The following is a 26406-nucleotide window of genomic DNA, read 5'->3' as shown; positions in this document are numbered from 1 at the left end:
CACAAGTTGAGCATCCAACTAGCTCCAGTTCAAGTTTTGATTTACGAACTTCTAAGAGAACCACACATCTATAAGCTCTTTCAAAGGTGATTACTATTCCCTTTCTTCATATGATTTATTAGATGTGTTACTGACATCTCAGTTACTTTCAACAATGAAAGAGACTATGAGCATGACCCTGAAAATCTTGACAGCTCACTGCCAAATCTACGAAATTTTGTAAGGAATATATGGGAATGTCAAGAAACTAAAATAGTCCCTTTGCAGAAAACACTATAGAAACTCGGATGAAAGACTGTAAGCATTGAACAGAAAAGAAGGTTATTTACACCTCATCTTCATTTTTCTCCCTCACCCTGCAATGCCCAAGACTGCACTCAAGACTGAGCAGATGACCAAACACCATGCTCACTAAGAACTTGCAGGTGAAACCCTCTCAAAGTGATACTACCACTGTTCCCTTTAAAGAGTGGAAAGGATTCATACTTCCAAAAAATGATAAAAGGAAAAGGATTTATTTTATGTAGTTTAATAGTAGTTAGAGTAATGATCCAAGATATAGGAGAAACAGGTTCATTTCATACCCAATGAGACTGAAATCTACAGCTTTCATCCTGAGGAATGTGCCCTAACTGTCCAAGCTAGGTAACTTCTCATGACTCCAAGTTAATGCTGTTCCACTGAACAGAGAAAAAAAATAAAATTAATATTGTTAGAAATAGGGAGAAAAAGTTGTTGGGACAGTCCTTAAGAGGTGACCAGCATTCAAGACTTCCAGCATCACATTTGCATTTCTGCACTAGCAGGCCAGTATAGTGACAACCTCTTACTATATTTGGAGCCATGCTCTAAGAAAAGCTATATGAAACTGCCTACTTAATGTTTACATTATCAAATCATGTCTCAATTTTAAGGAATTTAAGTAGATTTGAAATGCCAATGCTTTGATTCTGCTCAATCACACTCTCTGTAACAGCGGCAGTGCAGCCTTACATGTTATGTACAACTCACTGTCAGATGATGTTTGTATATTCTCTTAAGGTATTTCCAATAATTACTCAGATAGTTTTACTCTGGCAAAAAAAGAAATGTTGGTTCACAAAGTATGGAAACACATTATACTTCTGTCTGGTTCTCTTGAGATTTCTTTGTTTATGATGTTTAGTTGTCCAGAGTCACCAACTAAAACACCATGAAAGTTCAGTATGAAACAGAAACTTATTTTCCAATTCATTCCACACTGCATAAATATTTTTCTTTATTCAGATAATAAAAATCTCCTTACTCGCAGAATACATAAAGGCAAATGTTTGAAACAGCAGAAACTGAATTTAAACTATAGATCTAACATCTACAGCAGAATCTATATGCATAAAAGTGACTCCCTAAGCAATATTAAAAAAATACAATGTTGAGCTTCACTATTAAATGGAGCAATTAGTGCATTATATTATTATGGTTTTGCTCTTGTAATAGTACAGTGATATGGATGTAATTGCTATTATAGACTGCACCAGAACTACATTAACGACTTAAGTGCTCAGAGATGGATAAAACTTGATCTATCACAGCCACTGCTTTACCTTTTCTTTGTGATAGCACATTGATAATCCATTTGTAACTCCAGAAGGAGGGAGAATTGTAAAAATAGACAGATTTGCATCACGGGGGTGAAAAAAAATAAATAATAATCCTTACAGACATTTAAACTTATTAATTTTGTTGATGACAAAGATTAGAGTTGAAACAACTTATTTTACAATTAATGAATAAACAATTTGTTTTATTACAAAATGCAAGCAATATGTTTGATTACAAGTGCAACTAAAGTTAATCTCAGGAGATAATCTTGTAAAACTTCTCGAAACAGGAAATAGGTTTTAAGCTTCATTTGAATACCCTAGAAGAAACTTAATATTTCCCATGCAATATCATCTTTCATAAGCAATTGAATTTGCATATTACTTAATCCAAAATAATAAGTTGAAATCCAGACAGTAACAAGACCTATAAAAAAAAAACCTATTGCAGAGTATATTATCATCTCAAATGTATGGGTTATTGCACTTCTCCCATGGACACAGACAATGCTGAAAAACAACTACCACTAGGACAGGGCATGGAAGCAGCTGCCACGTTCCAATGATTTCAGTTTTAGGCTTTTATAGAGGTTCCCTGTCAGTCATCCTCTCTACATTTCTAGGATATCTGGATGCATTAGAAATTGGCATACAGGAAACAAAAAGACAGAGACTGAACCCTTCATACACTGAAACTACAGGAATTGCCTGAGGCATACAGAAATATATTTACTAACATTATTATTTGGCTAGGAACTAAAATAAATATCCCTGGTCTTAGAAAATTAGAAAAAGGTTTTTTTCCTTTTTTTTTTAAATTATTTTAATATTAGTCTCAGGAGTTTGAATCCCTGTTTTAAATTCTGATTCTGTGTATCCAGTTAATCTATTTTTATCTTCAAATTTTGCATCTGAACACTCATAAAAGTAAAGACACAAAGCTGTAACGCTCCACCCCTCTCTCCTTCCCAAGCCTCTAGGAGAGAACACAGTGCAATAGGATTATTGCTCCATATCTGGTTACTAGATATAATCTTGTTCCAAAAGATGGAATGTGACTGAGTATTCACAGTGCAACTTCTGGTTTTTTTCAGGACAATACCACAGAGCTTGATTCTCTGGGAGGGCTTTCCATGATTGTTGTAATACCAACAGGAACAAGAAGAATCTGTAATAGTTTTTAGCTCATGTGAATGACACCGAAGCCCACTGGATAGCTGATTCAAGCACACTAGTTTTTGATCAATTTCACGTAAATATACATATAAAGCATGTCCTCAAATTTTCCTAACTTTTACCAAATAATCCTTAGTCATGGGCAAAGAATGAGATGTCTACATGAAGTGTTTTCATTTTGTTTATAAATGTTTAAAAACTTAAGAACAGCTTTTCACGGAATGTTATTTCACTACTCTTGCCCTTTCACAGAGTTCAGCCCAGTCACTGAGATGTGAACTCACTAGAATAACTTCTGCAAAACAATAAAACTTTGTTTGGAGCCAGAGTAGAACTACATACAGGAGACAGATCACCGTGGGTTCTCCCTGAAGTATATTCTATTCTGTATATAATGATATCAATCAAGTATTCAGAAAAAAAATCCCCAGCACACTAGCCAGGTTGAACCACTCTACCACTATGTAGCTAGAAAACATAGTGGTGATCTTGAGGCCAACAGCAATGGACTCATGTGATTTTGTTCCTGAAGACAAAGAAAAAAACTACTGGCAAACTTTGTACCAAGAAGAAAGCATAAGCAAAACGTCAATACTGACACGTGTCATGCTTCCTCTCTAGTCCTAATACACATTTATTTAAACTAATCTCTGTGGAATCTAAGCACTTTGTAGAATTTAAAGTCAATGGTGATTATCTACTTTCTTGCTACCGTGTCTCAGTCTCCCAAAGGTATGCAATTTTTATATATTACAAATTAGTGCTGAGGAACTGGGAGAGCTCAGCCTACAGGTCCTAACAGATAGTTTCTCAATTACACAGCAAAGACTGAAGAGCAAGAGAATATCTTATTTTGAAAGAGAAATCCCTATTAATTAATTACAAGTATGCAGCCAGATTATGAGACACACACATCCCAGTTTGTATTCACTGTCATTACTACGTACAATGACTACAAACTGTCCTTTGCATATGTAACTCCCTGATTTCCAAAGAGCACACAGAGCACAGATTTTCACAAGCAGTGAATATATATTTTCATTACATGCATTCAATGCACGTAACATTTGTAAATGAGAACTGCTACATCTTTCAAAATACTACAATAGAAGAATTGAATAAACATCCTCGGTTGAACACTAACATTACATCCATAATAGGCAGGATCTCACCAGTTGAGGCTCTTCAGCCTCTTTTTATGACCTGAACAGTAACTATGGCCCTCCAGTGAACAGGAGATAAAGAAAAGCCATAACCAACATCCGTTCAAAAACTGCAGGTCAACCACAACCTCCCAGACTGAGCCCAGCAGCAGCCCTGTCCCCAATGCCAAGGTTTCTCTTCCAGCTTAATTTGAGCAGTAACAGCATGGTTGGAAAACACCTCATCTCTACAAGGCTAACCATTTATGGGTCTTTAAGGAGCTGCCAGAGCAACTCGGTAGAAAGTCTGGTGGTAAAATATCAGAGGAGGACAAAAGCATACCAAAGGCCATAAAGCTCATTTTATGCAGCAGACTTCTCATCGTAGGTTTACTGATTTTTAAGTAAATACACCAAACAATATTAAATTATTAAAATTAGGGCGTCAAATAGTTTTTATAACCTCTCCAGATCTCTGAGTCTTCAGGTTTAACAAATATACTCAGATACAGTAAGCATTTAAAATGACTGGATTGACCTCTGGGTTCATGAAAATTACATTTAACCGATTTAACTGTCCAAAACCTATGCATATAGAATAAATTCAGTCTAGAGAGCAATGACTGATTCCAGAAAAGAAAAAAAAAAAAAATATCAACTCTGTCCTAAGTTTGGCAAAATTAATAGCTCTCTGGAGACATGTATCTCTCTCCATTGACTAGAGGAAGAGCCTGGATTACCAGATTGTATTAAAAACCAACCTTTTAGACAGCTAAACGTAACTGAGATGAATCCTCCCAAATAGTTATTTTACATTAGTACGAGAAACAGTAAGCATTTTCATGGATAATAAAAAGCTGAAGCAATCTATCCATAAGACTATGTCACATACAATAAGAGATAGAATCAAAAGTACTCTATAGTCCAACTTGAACACAAATAGCATAGGCTCTATCTCCAGGATTCAGCTGGTTTTCAGACAGCACCCATTTTTTACAAGACAGAGCATAACACTCCATCACTTGCAAGGTATCTAGGAAATGTGATACTGATAGCATCTTTTTTTTTTTCCTACAAAGCATTGTTCATAAACTTATGATATAGAGTAAATAAAATTCTGAAATATACCCATTCCATAATTACTTCCTAGCAAAATAAGTATTTACTGTTTTCTGAAAAAGTATCTCTTATCTAATGTGTGCTGTGAGATTGTGTTTTTAATTTGGTAAAATGAATAATTCAGAAGATTAAGTCTGAATCAAATCAATCTTCATAGATTTAAATTAATTTTTTTTTAAAGAGCAATTACTACATCCATTTCTTTTGTGCTTCATCAGTTTGATAACACACGGAGAACATGAATTGCAAGATATGAATACCATATTGTAATGAACTGGAAAAACCAAAATATTGTTCTACCTCAATAAAAAAAAAAAAAAAAAAAACCAACACAAAAAACAACCAACAACCAAACTACCAAACTACAAAATCAGCACACAACATTTTCATGAAGTATAATAAAAACTCTGGGTGTGTGGAAGTCAGAAAGCCTCATTTATTTAGATCCTGGGATTCATACTAGTATTTCTCAAGTTCACACTGTACAAATAAACGTAGACCTGTAAGTAACGTTATCCTCTAAAATGAGGAGGGAGCTCTGTTTCATTAAAAATTAAAACCAGATGTAAACCGAAGTGAGAACAAAATCAATAGCTCACCATCAGATGCCTACAAGAAACAACAGAATATGTAATACAAGGATATAATAAAAAAAAGAAAAATTCAACTGTTGTGCAAAGGCTTTGTTTGCACACTCAGTGAAACTGGCAGGAAATAGCCCATACATATCCTATGTACTTAATTTACCAATTATTTCCTTATGAGAGCAAATGCAGAATGGTTGATATTGATACACAAAGCCATAAAGAGCCATCAACTAGTCCTATAAAAAGGATCATGTCTCCCACCCTCTTCCACCGCTGTATTCAGATGATAAATGCTTGCCAGAAATAAACCCAGGCGCTACCCACAAGCTCTTCTCAGCAGGATCATCCACGAGTCCATTTCCCAGACTGCTCTGACACATTTCCCCATCTTTAGCTCCCAGGACAAGTGGCTCTGCTTTTTCACCCACATGTGACCTGTGTGTTTATATTTGCAGCCTTTGTATAAAATACGGACACGAACATTAGGGAAGGGAAAAGCTATTTATGGTAAGAACAATAGTAGCAGCAAACAAGACAGGAAACACATTATGGACTCATTAAATTCCCTTAGATTTACAGCCTCCACTATCCTACAGGGAGGCTTTTCCATAACTGCACAGCTCTAACGTTTGGAATCATTCTACAGACTGAAAGCTCACAGCCATCTCGTCTTGCTTTGAGACTGTCTTTCACCTGAAACAGCTTTCCTCCAAAGTGTATCCTTATCATATATTTATACACAACAATCTTTTCTGCTCTCAGCCACTCTCTTGTGAAATTAAATACACCACATCCTTTTAGTATCTCCAAAATCCTCCTCATGCTTCAGTCGGCCTCAATACCACTTATCACACAGAGCCCCGTTTGAGTTTGTTTTTCTTAAATGTATGTTGCCAAAATTTGTACAAAAATACCCAAGGCCTTGAGAATGGCACCGATGCTTCTTTCTTCTTTTCATCAGGACTGCAGATGCCACTTCCAGAGCCACATGCTAGTCCTGACTTGGACACACAAGCCACTGTCATTTCCAGCAATGTGCCTTCAGTTTGTAGGAGAAAATTCTTATCATTTCTTAAGTGTATGACTTGTACCTTGTTCCATAAAACATTATCTCATGTTGACTGTCATTTCCAATCATCTCGTTCTGCCTGAATGACAGTCCAGCCTCCTCCCAACTAGTTGTCAGCAAAGTTTTGTAGGCTGCTATTGTTACTATTCACTTCTTCTTTTAAACTCAGGTAACTGGGAACAAATTCTGTATTCTGACATTTGTGCTGCACACTACCAGGCTTTGGTGCTTCAGAAGTAAACTTTTTTTTTTTAGCACCATCCTCCTAAGACTGTCTTCTGTCCCATGAAACTAAGCACAAACAGCTTAGCCATTTTCATTGCACTGTAGTCCATGGAAACACAGCTTATCCCTAACATAACAATGAAAATGTATTCCATAGTCTTTTATTGCTCTGATTCATTTAATGTAGTTATCCCATTAGTCTCTATGGGGGAGTATCCCCCAGAATTTTCCTCCCACTCAGTAAGACCATTCATGCTAAACTGTGGGTGAAACAGAGATAGACTGAGGCAGTTATCAGACCAAGTAATGTGTATAAGTCTCAAAGGCAGGAATCTTTTAATTAATACTCTAATCTGAAATGCATAGGAAGAGGCAGGAGAGGCAGAGAGCAACTTGTCAGAGGAAGATATCCAGCAAAATCTGTGCTTCTCAGCTGTCAGCCCCAAACTGGGTCTATCCAGCTACAACCAGCCAGCTACCACAACCAGTCTCCCGAGAGGCTGTTTTTCTGCACTCTGTTGCTTGGGGGGTGTGTGCTTCCCCGTGTTTCCAAACTGCTCTTCAGCTTCTGGCAGCTCCACCTTTCCCAGTGTCCTGAGCCTCACCACCAGACTACCCCACCTCGCCTTTCAGCTTGCTGCCTGCCCTGGCTTCTCCACTCCCCGAGTTTCAATTCAGACCCATCATGGTGCCTTGATATTAGCACTCAGCTGAGATAATTTTCCAAACTGCCACTGATTCCAAACCATTTTAGGAATCTCTCAAGTTTTACTTGTCAGGAAATATTTTGGTTTCAGTTTGGGGGGTTTTTTTGTGGGTTTTCTTTTCGCTTTTGGTTTTGTTGTTTTTTTTTTAATTCCAGCATAATTTTTATTAGATATTTTGTAGATATTCAGTATGAAAAAAATCAATCAACACTTGAAGACCACTAGGGTCCCTGTTCAACACACTTTCATAACACTAAAATGCAGCCAGTCTTGTAGTTCATTTCACAATGTATCAGCTCTTCATATTATAAGATAGTATTAGGTACATTTTTTAAGATTGATCATTTTAGTTGCTATGCTTTGTCCCACAAACAAAAACCACGACTATTATGGAACAAAAGCCTGCTTTTAATTTTACAATACAATTTATAAATATCTTGATGGTGTTTGGGATCAAGACTTCAAAGGGTCACATTATCTGGGCTTGAGAAAGCAACACACTGATATTTAAAAATCAAATGAGAAAAATACAGTGCAATACATACCTATATCATATGCAAGAAAGTCAGCAGAAAAGCACTTTGCACCATTACTCAGGGAAGTATCATTGTGAGTGTTGCCACCAAAAATGAGCATAGCTCCATTGATTAAGACGGCTGAATGAAGGTACCTTGCAAAACCACTCTCTTTCAAAATAGTCCTGCAAAACATAAAAATAAATTAATACATACTAACACTTGAGAAACTATATATACACATCAAGAACAGCTGAAAACAATACAAAGTACAAGGAAAACACTAAAGCTGTTAGTAAATACGATTAAATGTATTCTGATTGTTAAAATTCTGAATTTTCTCATGTTACAACAAGTGTATTTAGCATTCATTTAAAACATCACGTTGGGTTTTTTGTTAAAAATCCAGTTTGTCAAATAATGTATCGGAAGTAAATTACATCATGTTTACATTCTTCAGAAGTGAATAACGTACATTTTACTGAAAACTGAATGAAACCCCATTTATATTATTAATTCCCATTCTTCTATATTCTGAACCATTTTAGGATTTTTTGCTGAAGAAATGCAATAAAGAATTCTTTACAAATCTTTAGCCCATTCTAAAAATTGAATATTATTATTATTTTAATTCATTGAACACTCAGACCTGGAAAAAAAAATGGTAGAAGCTATTCTAGTTGTGATGAAACCCACTCGCTCTGCTTCAAATACATTCAGGCTGGCAGACTCAAACATACAGAATTTCAGTACCAAAAAACAAAACCAAACTAGTCCACACACAGTCTCTGATCTCTCTTCATTCATTCCAGCCTGTGTCTGTGCAGTCTGCTTTGTGCCAGAGCGATAACGTGGACCCAACAGTAGCCAAGAGCTATCAATACTACAGTTTTAAAGTGGCAGGTGTGGAGCTACTAGAGAGAACACAATACAAACTTGATCCTATCACAGCAAATAAATCTTACCAAGGGAGAGAGTAACCATTTCTGGGTTTTGCCACCTTGAGTTAGTTAAGCAGACCAGCTGTAGAACATGCTTGTGAAGAGCTGCCTAGATCACCAGTATAGAATATTATTTGCATTCCCCTAATAAACTTTTACTCGTCTCAGTAATCTAACAGTTTTCAAGTTTAGACTCTCACTTGTGTTACTAAAATCTGCTCACACCTAGAATTAAACTGTTTTGTTTCCTCTCCCGAGCACACTGACTTGACAATCTTTCCTTCTGATTGAATAATACTCTCTCTTGAATCACACTGGTAACATTTGTTCAGTATTTTTGCATCATCATAGGATTTAAGGGAGAAGGTTTAAAGCACGTCTCATTGTTTTGACATAATGATGCAAATCAATGAATAAACTCGAGATATTTTTAAAGTGATAAGAGATCAATCACAGAATTATAGGATACTAGGTTAGAAGGGATCTCAGGGATCATCTGGTCCAACCTTTCTTGGCAAAAGCATAGTCTAAACAAGGTGGCCCAGCTGAATTTTAAGTATCCAATGTTTGGATATCACCAGTTTTCTACAGCTCCTATCTCCAAACTTACATGAATTACTATACACTAGGCTCTGTCTTGATTATCCTCCCTTGCAACTGTCTACAAATAGCTGTCTTGATCACTAAAGGCCTACAGAGCAGTACACTGTTCTGCCAAAACTAAGGACTCTTTCCTCTCCACAGAGACTATAGCAGTTTTCCTTTAGGCTAGTCACTTCTCTACTTGCCAGCCCACTGCATTGCCCCAGCCCTGGCCCCACATTTTACAGGCTGTTTTTTCTTTTCCCCTAATTTTTGCATATTGTGTGCTGAGTTTCATCCGTCCTGATAACAGTAACTTTTCCCTACGATTCAGAAGTGGTGGAAGTTTAATGCAGACGAGGTTTGTTAATTTGGCCATGATTTTCACTATTCATTAGCGTCACTGATGAGAGCAATCTTCAGAACTCTCCAACACATATCAGCCCCATGAAAATTATGCGAGAGCCTCAGCACACTTTACACTGAATTCATTATTTAGGCACATATACGTGTATCTGCAAACATTAGCCCATGTTAACTATACCAATGCCAAGTGATGCAGCAGCATGATATTGTGATGGTAACAGAAATCCCCAGGAGCCAGCAGGTCCTTCCAATGTTTTAGGCCATTATCGAAGCCCAGCACCACATTGCCCCCCAACTGCCAACTGAATAAAACAAGTAATCACCTTTTATGCCAAGACTTAGTGAAGCAAATGAACCTCAGCCAGATCAGACAGAAAGAGAGTCTCAGTGAGCACAAGAGAAAAGCAGAGACAGTGAGGACACCAAATGTGAGGGTGAAAGAAACCCACATAGATGATGGCATGATAAAGCCATCATGGTTCCACCTCTTCCTCATACCCCACCGAGCCAATGGCACGTTCAGGCTCAGTTGCCTCACTGAATGCTTTGAATACTGATTATAAGATGCAGTCACAGATACAGTAAACAAACATTTTATTACTACCTAAGTGTCATTATCCCATCCTCTCAGCCAGTTTTCATTCTCACAGGACAATTGACTTCCAGTGTAATGTAACTCATGAAATGAATAAGAGCTCTCTACAAGCTGCAGAGAATGCCATATTAATATATATAGAAATAGTTATTAGTTTTTATATGAATAATGAATAAAAATATTTCAATAATTATTAACATATTGTTGAACAGACCATCAAAGGATACAATATCACTCTTCCAAAAATAGAGTATAAGAGAGCATTAAAATTCCAGCAATGGAAAAATACATTAAAAGGGACAGAAAATTCTTGTAATAATGTTTCCAAGTGCCATGAGATAGTGGCATTTCAAGATCGAGAGCCTTAGTGAAATCAAACCATGTTTTCAACATCTGAAAGCAAGTCTTGTGTGCTCAAAGTTAAGCCATTAATGCTCAACACAAATATTAAACTGCAAGAATAAAATGTTCCGAGAAATAGTTCTTGATCTCAAATCACCTCTAAGGTAAGAAAAAAAAATTAAGGTCACTTTCTCTATCTAACATATAAGTAGGATTCATAAGTTACAGCAAACTTGAGGGACAAGAAACCGGAAAAAATAGAACCACCAAGAACATTAATAACTAAGAATTCCTGTACAATACCAGGATTTTTTACTCTTTTATTTCGATAGTTTTGTGAAAAATAACCTCCCACAGCTCTCAGATTTCTCTACTTATTTATATTACAGGCACTTGAATGTGCATCAGCAGTATATTCGTATCATGTGGAAACAGTACACATTTACTATTTCTGCACAGCGGTATGTCTGGATAGGTTGTAGAACATGTGCAAAGCTTCCTCCCTGCCATTCCTTCAATGTGTAGCTCCATTAATCCACTGGCTGAAGTCTAATCTCTCACCACTGTTCTTCTATTTTGTTGCAGAGAACGTACTGCTCTGCAACATGCAAAGGACCTGGAGGCACTTACACAACTTAACTAGAACCTTTATGTTTATGCATTCTTTTTCAGTAACAAATACCTTATTTTCCTACATTATAAATTCTACTTACCACGTCCGAGTATTAACTTCATATCTGTAAAGATCATCCACCAACCCATACTTATTGCCAGGTAACGCTTTGTATCCTCCATGGACATAAACAGATTTTGTCAGTTCATCATAAACACTAGTATGGCCGTATCCACCCTGCACAATTGCTCCTTTTGTTTCTGGTACAAGCCAAGAATTAGACCCTAGAACAGATATACGAAGGACATAGGTTTAAGGATTACTATTTGCTAACACAGAATACTGTGTTGTAACACAGAATACTAGGAATTGTAAGTATACAAAAACGTTTTCACTATAATTCTAAATACAGCAATAATCAGTGACTCGTTTTAAGAAGTAATTTGATACCAATGTATCAAAATATCTGCAACTGGATAATGTTAGTAGACTATTACCTGCTATGCTTGATTAAATCACAAATGCATCGCTGTTAGAGGTGCCAGGCAGCATCTCACGCTCTCCCGTGTCTGAGTTCAGCACACGCACAAAACAAAACAAAAAAAGCCCAAATCTTTTGGAAAATATGAAATTAAGAGATACAATTAATCCTCTCTGAACCTTAACCCTGTCCCACCAGAGATGGCTGATGAGAATTCAGTACCTCCAGCTCCTTCAGCTGCAGGAGGAACACCTGTGCTTAATCAGGGGGCAACTGCCTGCAGACACCTGGCAGCAACTCAACTGCTGTGAGCTGGGAGAAGCACGTAACTTAAGGCAGCTCAAAGTACACATGGACAGACACTTCGCTAGTAGACTGTAAAAATATTGAGTTAAAAAGCAGTTTCCAGCTACTTTTTCTTTGTTATTTAACTGCAAATATCCCTACTCAATTGCTGAAAACTCACAAAAGGATAATTTGGTAGCAATTCATTAAATTGGCACTTAAATCCACATTTTACATCACATCATTTAATAACTGCAAAGAGACACCAAATAAAACCATTCACAATTATGGCTGGAGAAGATAACACAATTGGAATCTATTTTACAATAGCAGTGAAAAAGGCTGAGGGGTTAAGTGACTTCTTGTTGCCTGTGGCCCTGAAATTTCCATTTTTTCCCCTCCATCTTCCCACCTGATGACATAAGCCAGAAAAAAAGCAAGCCAGGAGGGAAGTATTTCCTGTGGAAGGCAGCCTATTCAAAAGAGCTGATGCAGCCAGTTCTCTGGATGTGAAGTGGAAGAAATAATTCACTAATAGCCTCTTGAAGATTATGTCAGAAGAATAGAAAGTGTGGACAAGGACCACCAAAATGGAGCAGTCTCCTCGTTCTTAACCTAAATTGGCTGCCATCATAAAGTTATTTATCCAAGGAGAGCGCACAACACCATACTCCTTGCTTCATCTGAAAATTAGTTTCAGTTCCATTTCAATTTTTATCTGATATTATGTAGGTAGTTTACTTCTTTTTCCTCCAGATTCTTCTCTTCAAGTGAAAAGACTCATGACTTTCAGTTATTACTGCTACTATTCTACTTTCATTAAATGGTTTCCAGGCACTTCCTCCATAAGCAAGTTACTTTTTTTTCAGTAAGCAGTGCTTATAGCAAATGATAAAGTACAGATTAAACTGAAGATTTGTGCTGATTTTTTGTTTATATGATTGCTGATATTCATGTAATGTACTATCTGTATCTGACACAGTATATTTACATTATTTATATGTACTGTAATTTAGCTAGTATTTTATTCCAATCTCTATGTTGGATTTTATCAAGCTATTAAGAACTGCAACTCTGAACACAAACATCAAATTTGTATCAATAATACTGAATTTTACATACATATTACCTTGTTAACAAGTAGATTTACTTAATACAATTTATGTAAGAGGGTTGGTGAGGAGTCAACTTGCAGATATACTTTTCCATCACGGACACCCTCCTCATTTTTTCATTTAAATAGTGATCAGTCCTAAAGATGTGCATATATACTTTTCAGGGAAAAATGACTGTTCTCCACATAAATTTACATAATGGTGTTGATCACATGTATAATAGAATATTTTGTGTTAAAATCTGACAAGTTTCTGTAGCATTTAGAACACCCTCACGGTACAATTGTGTATTGCATCGCCTTAAGTGACTTGCGCAGAAATACAAACAGCTGTTCCTTCTTGCGTAACAAAATCCATGTGCTACAGATAACTACCTAAATTTGAGAAAAGAGGTCCAGTGACATCTTTCTGAAACAAAAGTCAAAAACACTATTAGAGTTTCTCCTCCTATTTCACATTCTAAAATTTGGTTGAGCTGCCTCAGTTTTGAATACTGAAATGTATATATGCAGTTTTGACCTCTTTCACACTTCAGCATCTTGAATATTGCATTATTCAGATAAAAATATACTTCTGTCTGAATTTAAAGACATTACTATGCATATGATCTCCCTTTTTGTTTAAACAATTCAATGATATGGATTTCACCTATCATTTTTGAACAGAAATCCAGTTTTTATTGAAGGTATTTACATAACTCTTCTCATACTCAAAGAGATCCCACTCTTTCTATGTTTACATTTTTCCAGCAACCACAAAGCTTATGCTAGCTTATAAAAAAGAAGAAACACATGTTATATCATAGGCCATTTCTTTTAATACTATTTCAAAGGAAAAAAAAAAAATCAGAAGCAAACTATAAACTACTTTTAAAGTCATAAAAAAGTTCAGTCTAAAAATCAGTGATATGCTGCTAATCCAAACAATTCTTCGTCTTCTAAAAAAATAAAATAAAATCACACAAGACTGATTCAGAAGTTTCTTAATATATAAGGAGCTTTTATAAACCTCAGCTAAAACAAAACATTATTATTTTCACCTTGAGACTCACATTGAGATTCTTAGAAGGTTTATGAGGTATTGCTAACCTAAAGGGAAATAAATTTCCCTGGGGAGTAACCCAGAAAAGCTTTATGGTTCAAGTTAGTAAAATCATTCTCATAATTCCCATTCCAGGATTTATTGGTTCCTCAAAAGTCATAAGTTTAGGTATAGCAAGAAAGGACAACAGGAGGCTCTTTTGTTCCTGCAACAACCACCCTTCCTTAGAAGTAAAAATGAATTCCTGTGCTTTTACATGGTGAAAATCTGCCTGCAAATCATGTCTGATTTTTCCAGAATTTATTTGACTTTAATAGAAATTACTTTCTTCACTCATCAGACAGCGTCAGAGAAATTTTCAGACCATGCACACATTTGATTCACGTTTTACTAAGAACTGCATACCTATGTGAAAAGCTAGGAATCCACAAATAATTGAAACTTCATTAGAGCTTTCTTGACCCAGGTCAAGACCAGGGTCACCACAAGTAAAGAAGCCTTTAGCACCAGAACTCCATGTATCAACTTCAAAATTCAATAATAGGACTGGATTCACATGAACCAAAAGGTAAGTTCCTTCTTTCTATGCCTCTTTCTTTCAGTAGGCATCTGGTAAATGCTTGAAAAATAACCTTAATTAGGACTAAAAGCCATGGCTGATAACATTTAGAAAGAATAAAGCGGTACAATTTGAAATGTTAAGGCAACGTATGTTTTAAAAGCAAGCAGAAAGACAAAATTGGACTCTAATTTTTCCTTCCATAATGTCAGAAGCCCTTTTAATAAAAAAATTTCTTTCCTATTCAGGTGGGTTGACAGCAATACTTCTAGCACTTCCTATGTCTTTTCAGTTTGGATTCGGAAATGCTCAAGTCAAAAAACCCCTAGCAATTCTTAGTTCAAACCACCATCTGGAATTTTATGGTTAAAAATGATCCTACAGCTGCAAAACCAAAGATAAATGCTACAGCTGACACAGAATTCTGGAAAATTTGCCACAAAATTCATTTAGCTTGAAGGGGAGGGGAAGGAGGGAGATGCAATGAGGTAAAATGAAACATGAGAATTATCCATGGCAGAAATGGTTCCGTTACAGCATATAGACCACGTTCTGCAAAGCACTGCATGCACCAGTAATCCTTCATCACAAGGAAACTCACTGAAATCAACGGGTTTCCACAGTAATACCCCATGTTGTTACACGTTTGCTTTATATTTGATGCAAGTGAAGCATATTTTCCTCTAACAAACTAAATTTCTCACTGGTATGTGATAAAACTATCATCTCAGAAAGGAGACTTAAAAGTTTGAGAATAATCCAGACCCATAAGAAGTGCTTTCTCCTACTCAAAGCTTATCGCCATGGTATGAAAGGTTTGAAGGTTTTTTAGTTTGTTTGCTTGCTTCATATATGCTTAGTTATAGTCTGTTTTATGAATCCTCCAAAAACACAGGCTAACATTAAAAAAAAAAATTAAAATAGGAACAAGTTGTACATTTCAACCGGAAGGACAGCAATAGAATCTGCTAGACAGAATATTTCCCCCTACAAAGTGAATCATGTACCCCTCTTCACAATTAAACTAACCACAGGAACAGGTAAGAATAATATTTGTACTCCAGACTAAAAAAGCAGCATGCAAAGAAGCAAATAATTCAAAGTTCCAACAGACATTACAGTGAAATGCACACACACACAGAAAACTGGAACATATTTCTGTCTACAAGAAAAAAAAATTCTCTCTAGTAGGTTAAAAAAACCCAAACCTTTCAGTAATTACGTTTTTCAATAAACTGTCCTTTATACTGAACAAATCTTACAATATTGCTGTGAAACATCATTCTAAGACCAGAGTTTTATACTAGTTTTATGTAGTTCAATCAATTTTTTCAGTGTGGATAAAGCACATCATGATGCTCTTCCTCTTATTCCCATTCTCTTTTAACCTTTTTCAACATTGTTATAAAATTTCAACATTACCATCAGAGACGAAGCATAAGAACCCTCTGAGTTTTGAAGTGATTTCCCCAACCCATAAATCTGCTTAAACAGTGTTTATATAACATACATGCAAAAAAGGTTTAACGGACCTATTAAAAATATTATTATGCTTTTAAATATTATTTGGAAAAAATTTATTATGCATTTTGTCATTACTTAAATAACTGCAGGACTCAAAGCAATTCTGTAGAAAGCAAGGAATCAAAAACAAAGTAAGAGAAGGTTATAATTTGAATTAGTTATTTAAATATATAAATATTCCTAAAAATGTACCAGAAGGTGTAGATTTTTGTGTTTATTCTAATGAAGTAGTATCTTAAATGCAGCATGTATAAGAGGAAAACTTCCTTTTGGTTTATTTCATTTGAGTATTTGAAATCAGCCCTGGCAAAAGCTTGCAGTTCTCAAGGGGAATCCTAGACAGACACAGCAGGTTATTTACAAAAATTAGTGTTCCATTTCTCTCGCAACATGTATACACTGTAGAGAGAACCCTATATACAATGATGAACTAAGTTATTACATTACAGGAGAGCAAAGCTGCTCTCCATCATCTCTGAAAGGTCATGGAGAACAGAAAAGATGCCTGAGGACTGAAGGAAAGCCAATGTCACACCAGTCTTCAAAAAGGTCAAGAAAGAAGACTCGGGAAACTACACACCAGTCAGCCTCACCTCCATTCCAGGAAAGGTGATGGAACAGCACATCCTGGATGTCACCTCTAAGCATGTAGCTGAAGAGAAGGTCAACATGGGTTCACCAAGGGGAAATCATGTTTGACCAATCTGATGTCTTTCTATGATGGCATGACTGACTGCATAGATGAAGGCAGAGCAGTAGATGTTGACTACCTCAACTTCAGCAAAGTTTTTGACACTGTCTCCCGTGACATCCTCATAGATAAGTTTAGTAAGTGTGGGTTAGATGAGTAGACAGTGAGGTGGATTAAGAACTGGCTGAATGGCAGAGCTCAGAAGGTTATGATCAGTAGTGCAGAGTCCAGTTGGAGGCCTGTAACTAGCAGTGTTCCCCAGGGCTCACTACTGTGTCCAGCCTTGTCCAACATATTCATCAATGACCTGGATGAGGGGACAGAGCGTACCCTCAGCAAGTTTGCTGATGACACAAAACTGGCAGGAGTGGCTGACACAGCAGAAGGCTGTGTGCCATCCAGTGAGACTTGGACATAAGTGACTTCTTGTTGCCTGTGGCCCTGAAATTTCCATTTTTTCCCCTCCATCTTCCCACCTGATGACATAAGCCAGAAAAAAAGCAAGCCAGGAGGGAAGTATTTCCTGTGGAAGGCAGCCTATTCAAAAGAGCTGATGCAGCCAGTTCTCTGGATGTGAAGTGGAAGAAATAATTCACTAATAGCCTCTTGAAGATTATGTCAGAAGAATAGAAAGTGTGGACAAGGACCACCAAAATGGAGCAGTCTCCTCGTTCTTAACCTAAATTGGCTGCCATCATAAAGTTATTTATCCAAGGAGAGCGCACAACACCATACTCCTTGCTTCATCTGAAAATTAGTTTCAGTTCCATTTCAATTTTTATCTGATATTATGTAGGTAGTTTACTTCTTTTTCCTCCAGATTCTTCTCTTCAAGTGAAAAGACTCATGACTTTCAGTTATTACTGCTACTATTCTACTTTCATTAAATGGTTTCCAGGCACTTCCTCCATAAGCAAGTTACTTTTTTTTCAGTAAGCAGTGCTTATAGCAAATGATAAAGTACAGATTAAACTGAAGATTTGTGCTGATTTTTTGTTTATATGATTGCTGATATTCATGTAATGTACTATCTGTATCTGACACAGTATATTTACATTATTTATATGTACTGTAATTTAGCTAGTATTTTATTCCAATCTCTATGTTGGATTTTATCAAGCTATTAAGAACTGCAACTCTGAACACAAACATCAAATTTGTATCAATAATACTGAATTTTACATACATATTACCTTGTTAACAAGTAGATTTACTTAATACAATTTATGTAAGAGGGTTGGTGAGGAGTCAACTTGCAGATATACTTTTCCATCACGGACACCCTCCTCATTTTTTCATTTAAATAGTGATCAGTCCTAAAGATGTGCATATATACTTTTCAGGGAAAAATGACTGTTCTCCACATAAATTTACATAATGGTGTTGATCACATGTATAATAGAATATTTTGTGTTAAAATCTGACAAGTTTCTGTAGCATTTAGAACACCCTCACGGTACAATTGTGTATTGCATCGCCTTAAGTGACTTGCGCAGAAATACAAACAGCTGTTCCTTCTTGCGTAACAAAATCCATGTGCTACAGATAACTACCTAAATTTGAGAAAAGAGGTCCAGTGACATCTTTCTGAAACAAAAGTCAAAAACACTATTAGAGTTTCTCCTCCTATTTCACATTCTAAAATTTGGTTGAGCTGCCTCAGTTTTGAATACTGAAATGTATATATGCAGTTTTGACCTCTTTCACACTTCAGCATCTTGAATATTGCATTATTCAGATAAAAATATACTTCTGTCTGAATTTAAAGACATTACTATGCATATGATCTCCCTTTTTGTTTAAACAATTCAATGATATGGATTTCACCTATCATTTTTGAACAGAAATCCAGTTTTTATTGAAGGTATTTACATAACTCTTCTCATACTCAAAGAGATCCCACTCTTTCTATGTTTACATTTTTCCAGCAACCACAAAGCTTATGCTAGCTTATAAAAAAGAAGAAACACATGTTATATCATAGGCCATTTCTTTTAATACTATTTCAAAGGAAAAAAAAAAAATCAGAAGCAAACTATAAACTACTTTTAAAGTCATAAAAAAGTTCAGTCTAAAAATCAGTGATATGCTGCTAATCCAAACAATTCTTCGTCTTCTAAAAAAATAAAATAAAATCACACAAGACTGATTCAGAAGTTTCTTAATATATAAGGAGCTTTTATAAACCTCAGCTAAAACAAAACATTATTATTTTCACCTTGAGACTCACATTGAGATTCTTAGAAGGTTTATGAGGTATTGCTAACCTAAAGGGAAATAAATTTCCCTGGGGAGTAACCCAGAAAAGCTTTATGGTTCAAGTTAGTAAAATCATTCTCATAATTCCCATTCCAGGATTTATTGGTTCCTCAAAAGTCATAAGTTTAGGTATAGCAAGAAAGGACAACAGGAGGCTCTTTTGTTCCTGCAACAACCACCCTTCCTTAGAAGTAAAAATGAATTCCTGTGCTTTTACATGGTGAAAATCTGCCTGCAAATCATGTCTGATTTTTCCAGAATTTATTTGACTTTAATAGAAATTACTTTCTTCACTCATCAGACAGCGTCAGAGAAATTTTCAGACCATGCACACATTTGATTCACGTTTTACTAAGAACTGCATACCTATGTGAAAAGCTAGGAATCCACAAATAATTGAAACTTCATTAGAGCTTTCTTGACCCAGGTCAAGACCAGGGTCACCACAAGTAAAGAAGCCTTTAGCACCAGAACTCCATGTATCAACTTCAAAATTCAATAATAGGACTGGATTCACATGAACCAAAAGGTAAGTTCCTTCTTTCTATGCCTCTTTCTTTCAGTAGGCATCTGGTAAATGCTTGAAAAATAACCTTAATTAGGACTAAAAGCCATGGCTGATAACATTTAGAAAGAATAAAGCGGTACAATTTGAAATGTTAAGGCAACGTATGTTTTAAAAGCAAGCAGAAAGACAAAATTGGACTCTAATTTTTCCTTCCATAATGTCAGAAGCCCTTTTAATAAAAAAATTTCTTTCCTATTCAGGTGGGTTGACAGCAATACTTCTAGCACTTCCTATGTCTTTTCAGTTTGGATTCGGAAATGCTCAAGTCAAAAAACCCCTAGCAATTCTTAGTTCAAACCACCATCTGGAATTTTATGGTTAAAAATGATCCTACAGCTGCAAAACCAAAGATAAATGCTACAGCTGACACAGAATTCTGGAAAATTTGCCACAAAATTCATTTAGCTTGAAGGGGAGGGGAAGGAGGGAGATGCAATGAGGTAAAATGAAACATGAGAATTATCCATGGCAGAAATGGTTCCGTTACAGCATATAGACCACGTTCTGCAAAGCACTGCATGCACCAGTAATCCTTCATCACAAGGAAACTCACTGAAATCAACGGGTTTCCACAGTAATACCCCATGTTGTTACACGTTTGCTTTATATTTGATGCAAGTGAAGCATATTTTCCTCTAACAAACTAAATTTCTCACTGGTATGTGATAAAACTATCATCTCAGAAAGGAGACTTAAAAGTTTGAGAATAATCCAGACCCATAAGAAGTGCTTTCTCCTACTCAAAGCTTATCGCCATGGTATGAAAGGTTTGAAGGTTTTTTAGTTTGTTTGCTTGCTTCATATATGCTTAGTTATAGTCTGTTTTATGAATCCTCCAAAAACACAGGCTAACATTAAAAAAAAAAATTAAAATAGGAACAAGTTGTACATTTCAACCGGAAGGACAGCAATAGAATCTGCTAGACAGAATATTTCCCCCTACAAAGTGAATCATGTACCCCTCTTCACAATTAAACTAACCACAGGAACAGGTAAGAATAATATTTGTACTCCAGACTAAAAAAGCAGCATGCAAAGAAGCAAATAATTCAAAGTTCCAACAGACATTACAGTGAAATGCACACACACACAGAAAACTGGAACATATTTCTGTCTACAAGAAAAAAAAATTCTCTCTAGTAGGTTAAAAAAACCCAAACCTTTCAGTAATTACGTTTTTCAATAAACTGTCCTTTATACTGAACAAATCTTACAATATTGCTGTGAAACATCATTCTAAGACCAGAGTTTTATACTAGTTTTATGTAGTTCAATCAATTTTTTCAGTGTGGATAAAGCACATCATGATGCTCTTCCTCTTATTCCCATTCTCTTTTAACCTTTTTCAACATTGTTATAAAATTTCAACATTACCATCAGAGACGAAGCATAAGAACCCTCTGAGTTTTGAAGTGATTTCCCCAACCCATAAATCTGCTTAAACAGTGTTTATATAACATACATGCAAAAAAGGTTTAACGGACCTATTAAAAATATTATTATGCTTTTAAATATTATTTGGAAAAAATTTATTATGCATTTTGTCATTACTTAAATAACTGCAGGACTCAAAGCAATTCTGTAGAAAGCAAGGAATCAAAAACAAAGTAAGAGAAGGTTATAATTTGAATTAGTTATTTAAATATATAAATATTCCTAAAAATGTACCAGAAGGTGTAGATTTTTGTGTTTATTCTAATGAAGTAGTATCTTAAATGCAGCATGTATAAGAGGAAAACTTCCTTTTGGTTTATTTCATTTGAGTATTTGAAATCAGCCCTGGCAAAAGCTTGCAGTTCTCAAGGGGAATCCTAGACAGACACAGCAGGTTATTTACAAAAATTAGTGTTCCATTTCTCTCGCAACATGTATACACTGTAGAGAGAACCCTATATACAATGATGAACTAAGTTATTACATTACAGGAGAGCAAAGCTGCTCTCCATCATCTCTGAAAGGTCATGGAGAACAGAAAAGATGCCTGAGGACTGAAGGAAAGCCAATGTCACACCAGTCTTCAAAAAGGTCAAGAAAGAAGACTCGGGAAACTACACACCAGTCAGCCTCACCTCCATTCCAGGAAAGGTGATGGAACAGCACATCCTGGATGTCACCTCTAAGCATGTAGCTGAAGAGAAGGTCAACATGGGTTCACCAAGGGGAAATCATGTTTGACCAATCTGATGTCTTTCTATGATGGCATGACTGACTGCATAGATGAAGGCAGAGCAGTAGATGTTGACTACCTCAACTTCAGCAAAGTTTTTGACACTGTCTCCCGTGACATCCTCATAGATAAGTTTAGTAAGTGTGGGTTAGATGAGTAGACAGTGAGGTGGATTAAGAACTGGCTGAATGGCAGAGCTCAGAAGGTTATGATCAGTAGTGCAGAGTCCAGTTGGAGGCCTGTAACTAGCAGTGTTCCCCAGGGCTCACTACTGTGTCCAGCCTTGTCCAACATATTCATCAATGACCTGGATGAGGGGACAGAGCGTACCCTCAGCAAGTTTGCTGATGACACAAAACTGGCAGGAGTGGCTGACACAGCAGAAGGCTGTGTGCCATCCAGTGAGACTTGGACAGGCTGGAAAGTTGAGTGGAGAGAAACCTAACGAAGTTCAACAAGGGCAAGTGTAGGGGCCTGCACCTGGGATGAATATTTTTCTTTCTAAAAACAGGAGTGTTCTTCACTTTAAAATGAAAAAAAAAATCAGGATTTTTTTATCAATACATGATATTAATTATCAATACATGATTATTTGAAAGTGACTTACTGATGTAGTATTCTTGTACAATGCTTGTGTATCCATATATGGCAGAATATCCAAAAATTATAATCATAACCACATCTCTGCTGTCCAGCTCTACTATGTGTGCTGAGTGACCTTCCACAGCATATTGCTGGCCATGTACAAGTACTGCAGGAGTTCTGGTACTCCACGTTTGACTGCGTATGTTGAAAATCCACAGCTCGTCAGTAACATTGCCATTATTTGTTTCGATTTTGCCTCCATACATGTAGATGTCTTCCTGTAAAAATTGGAACAGAGAGAAGAGAAAGCAAATAATGGATTACAGAAAGATAACATCTGAACTGCATACTTCTGTGCTGTCTAGTATTTCATAACTGAACAATCTGATTTAAATCTTCACATTTAATCTTACATTAACCAGCTCAACATCAGACACTAATCCCAGACAATGATATTTAAACTAAACCAACAATGATGATAAGGAGACTATTTCTCTGAAAAATAAACCCAGCCATGAAAATGACACGAAAATGAATCTCAACCGGATTACTTCAAGCAGAAAAACTTTAATTACATGGCTCTTCTAATTTCAGACTGCAGCATTTTATTAAAAAAAGAACCTAAACAGAAAGAATATTACATTGTTTTCTTAAGGAACAGTTCACAGAACTAAAATGTGATTTTCCACACACTCAGTCTATGGGGATTTCATTCAGCACGTGCACAGGAGAGCAAAGTAACTGAAGTCCCGAGAAAATTCATAGTCATAAGAGCCCAAAGAAAAGGGAGAAAGTGCATATAGCATTCTCCTGGGCACATTTGCTAAAATCAATTCCCACAGGGGAGTACTTTGAGCTCTTTTAAAGGGATGCAAAACAGACTTTCCAGTCTTCACGAACCACACACCTCAAACAGCAACGCCATCTGTTTTGGTGAGTAATGATTGATTTACTTAAATATTGACTGAAAGCAAATCCTACTGAATCTCAGACTTCATGTAGAGTTGCAAACTAAAGCATATAAAGTCATAGAACAGACTCCAGCTTGTTGGCTTCACGGACTGGCTCAAGGACAGTTTATCCTGGGTAGAAAAAAAAATCTGCCTCTGGTTTCGAGAATGATACTTAGTCTTTGCTAGGACTTTCCAGAATCACATACACTGCAGCCCATATGCATGGTGTTTGTACAATCAATGTAATATTCTGGGGTTTACACTAAATTCAATCTTACCTGGTTAAAAAAAAAAAAAAAAAAAAAAAAAAAAAAAAAAAAGAAAAAAAAAAGAAATTCAATCTTACCTGGTTATAAAAAAAAAAAAAAAAAAAAAAAAAAAAAAAAAGAGAGAGAAGCTGAAGCTGCAGGTTTAGCACATTTGGCAAAGTTTTGCTTGGCATGGAACACCAAGCCTCAGAAAAAGAGACTAGAATACAAAGAAACTACCGAATATAAGAAGCTTGGATCAACCACGCAGGAATTTCAGGCTTATTGTACAAGGAGATGAAGAGATCTAAACAGAAATGTAAACTGCAAGCTATTACCACCATAAACGTCAAGGAAGATGAACTCAAACTGGCAGGCATGTAAAATATAGGTGATCAGTAAAATGACCATCTATTTAATCCAGCAAAACAAAGGCTTGAGAGGGTGTAATGCTGTCTACATGCCTACAGTTGATGGTAAACAACGGAGTCCAGGACCACATGAAAAACTTCCTTATTTCTCAGAGAGATTAGTCAGTAAATGACTGACCAAACTCTCTGACCTGTCTTCAAGAGTACATCTGAAATTTCTGCAAGACTTTCAACTATTTTTTCAGTTGAGGCAGGTAAACATTTGATTTGGAATTTAAACCACTGCTATGCAGTGATGCTCTGTGTTACCGATTAGTTTGGATTGGTTGTTATTTGAACAAAACAAGTTCACATCCTTCAGCAGGAATTTGCAGTAGGATTAGACACACATCTGAACCCATTCCTTTCTATGAGATAAAACAACATTTCAAAGAGCTTGGTGAAGACCCACAAAATCTGTGAGGAGGCTGTGCACTGATCCCAAGGAATGGCTTGAACAAATATTCTTCTTAAAAGAATCCTATATGGCTCGTTCATCACACTGCCCATATAGATCTCAAAAGGAAAATCAGTGTCACTACCATAGTGGACTATTCATTTCTTTATTTATTTTTCAATGTAGATAACAGCCTACAGCAGAAAGAGGGAGCTAATTAGGGAGTTGCATGTGGTGTATAACAGTATTGGAAAAAAATATTTCTGACACTGAGGAAAGACACTACACAAAAAAAAGGTGACCTAAAGAGTTGCATGAACTTTGAAAAAATTACTCCGACAGCTGACAGTAAGAAAGTCCTCCTCACAGTTCTGCTTAAATGATTCAAAGTTCAGATAAAAGAACACTACTTTGAGGAGCAATCTGTATAAATGACACAGCAGATCCTGTACACAGGGCTATTCACAGAGAAAAAGACAAGAAGGTCATGACAACTGCTTTATCAACCACAAAAAGAGATTTAACTAAGCTTCGCTCAGGGCTATTTCTGAGATTAAGAAGCTCCTAGTGCTGCTGAAAAACACTTTAGAAGTTAGTGATGATCAGCTGAACATGGAGAAAGAAAGGCTCACAGACCAAAGTCAGTGGACAAATTTCACAGATTTGACAGAGTTGGTAGATACCTCTAGAGATCATCTAGTCCAACTCCCCTGCTAAGCAGGATTGTCTAGAGCACATCACTCAGGACTGCATCCAGGCGGGTACAGAATTAAAAAATGTTGCATGCATATTTATACCAGAAGAGATATACAGACTCAACATCAATATCAGTTAATTTGGAAGAGGAAACAAAACAATTACCCTTTTTTAATAAACCTTTAAAATTGGAAGTAACATTTATAAAACTCGAAAGACTCAGATTATCTTTGACTATGTATAAAATGTTCCACATACTGGAAAATATCTTTACGATTACTACTAAGTCAGCCTGTCTGTTTGATTCATTCTTATTGCCAAATCTCAAAGGAAACAAATCTCAGCACCCAGTCATCCTTCCACTGTCTTGGGACCACTAGGAACAGTTTAATTATGAGGTCAAATTCTGTAATACAAGCACAAGCTCACTACTGAGTAAACTCCCAGCAGTGAGCACATACACACCTCTTAGGCAACTCCCTCTCTACTTTATTCCAGGGATGCAGCATTTTTCAATTTACTGTCTAACTCCCTGTCTAATCACTGTTTAGCAAAGCTACACCTACTTTAAAAACCTCACAAGCCATTTCTTCCAGTCTCTTCATAAGCCTATTTCTTATATGAATTATTTCAAAGTATGTTGACATTTTTCAGTATCAAGATGCCAGGAACTATATACAATCTTTGACATGCAGGAAAACCAATTGTTAAGAGAGATAGGTTGCATCTTTGCAATAACCAATCTGAAGAGGCGCTGAAGGTAATGCCATCTAACAGTTTAGTTGGTCTAAAAGCAAGAACATTTTTATACTCTCTCCTCTATAAATGCATAAAAAGTCTTAGTCACCTGCAATAACTATACATCAGT

At 36.2% G+C, this 26406-nt stretch overlaps 1 protein-coding gene across 3 annotated transcripts in view; it reads right to left on the bottom strand.

Annotated features, from left to right (window-relative positions):
• Positions 1–26406, bottom strand: part of ATRNL1 (attractin like 1) — a 488877-nt gene that overhangs the window by 403155 nt on the left and 59316 nt on the right. For all 3 annotated transcript variants that reach the window (XM_014959493.1, XM_014959476.1, XM_014959485.1), the window contains exons 8-10: positions 22857–23112; positions 11660–11843; positions 8151–8305 (exon numbers count right to left, since the gene is read on the bottom strand). In XM_014959493.1, coding sequence (XP_014814979.1) covers positions 8151–8305; positions 11660–11843; positions 22857–23112 — 595 coding nt within the window. The remainder of the gene's footprint in view (positions 1–8150; positions 8306–11659; positions 11844–22856; positions 23113–26406) is intronic.

This window comes from Calidris pugnax, unplaced genomic scaffold, assembly GCF_001431845.1.
Source record: "Calidris pugnax isolate Ruff unplaced genomic scaffold, ASM143184v1 scaffold4, whole genome shotgun sequence".
NCBI lineage: Eukaryota > Metazoa > Chordata > Aves > Charadriiformes > Scolopacidae > Calidris > Calidris pugnax.
This window is presented reverse-complemented; position numbering and strand designations above follow the sequence as displayed.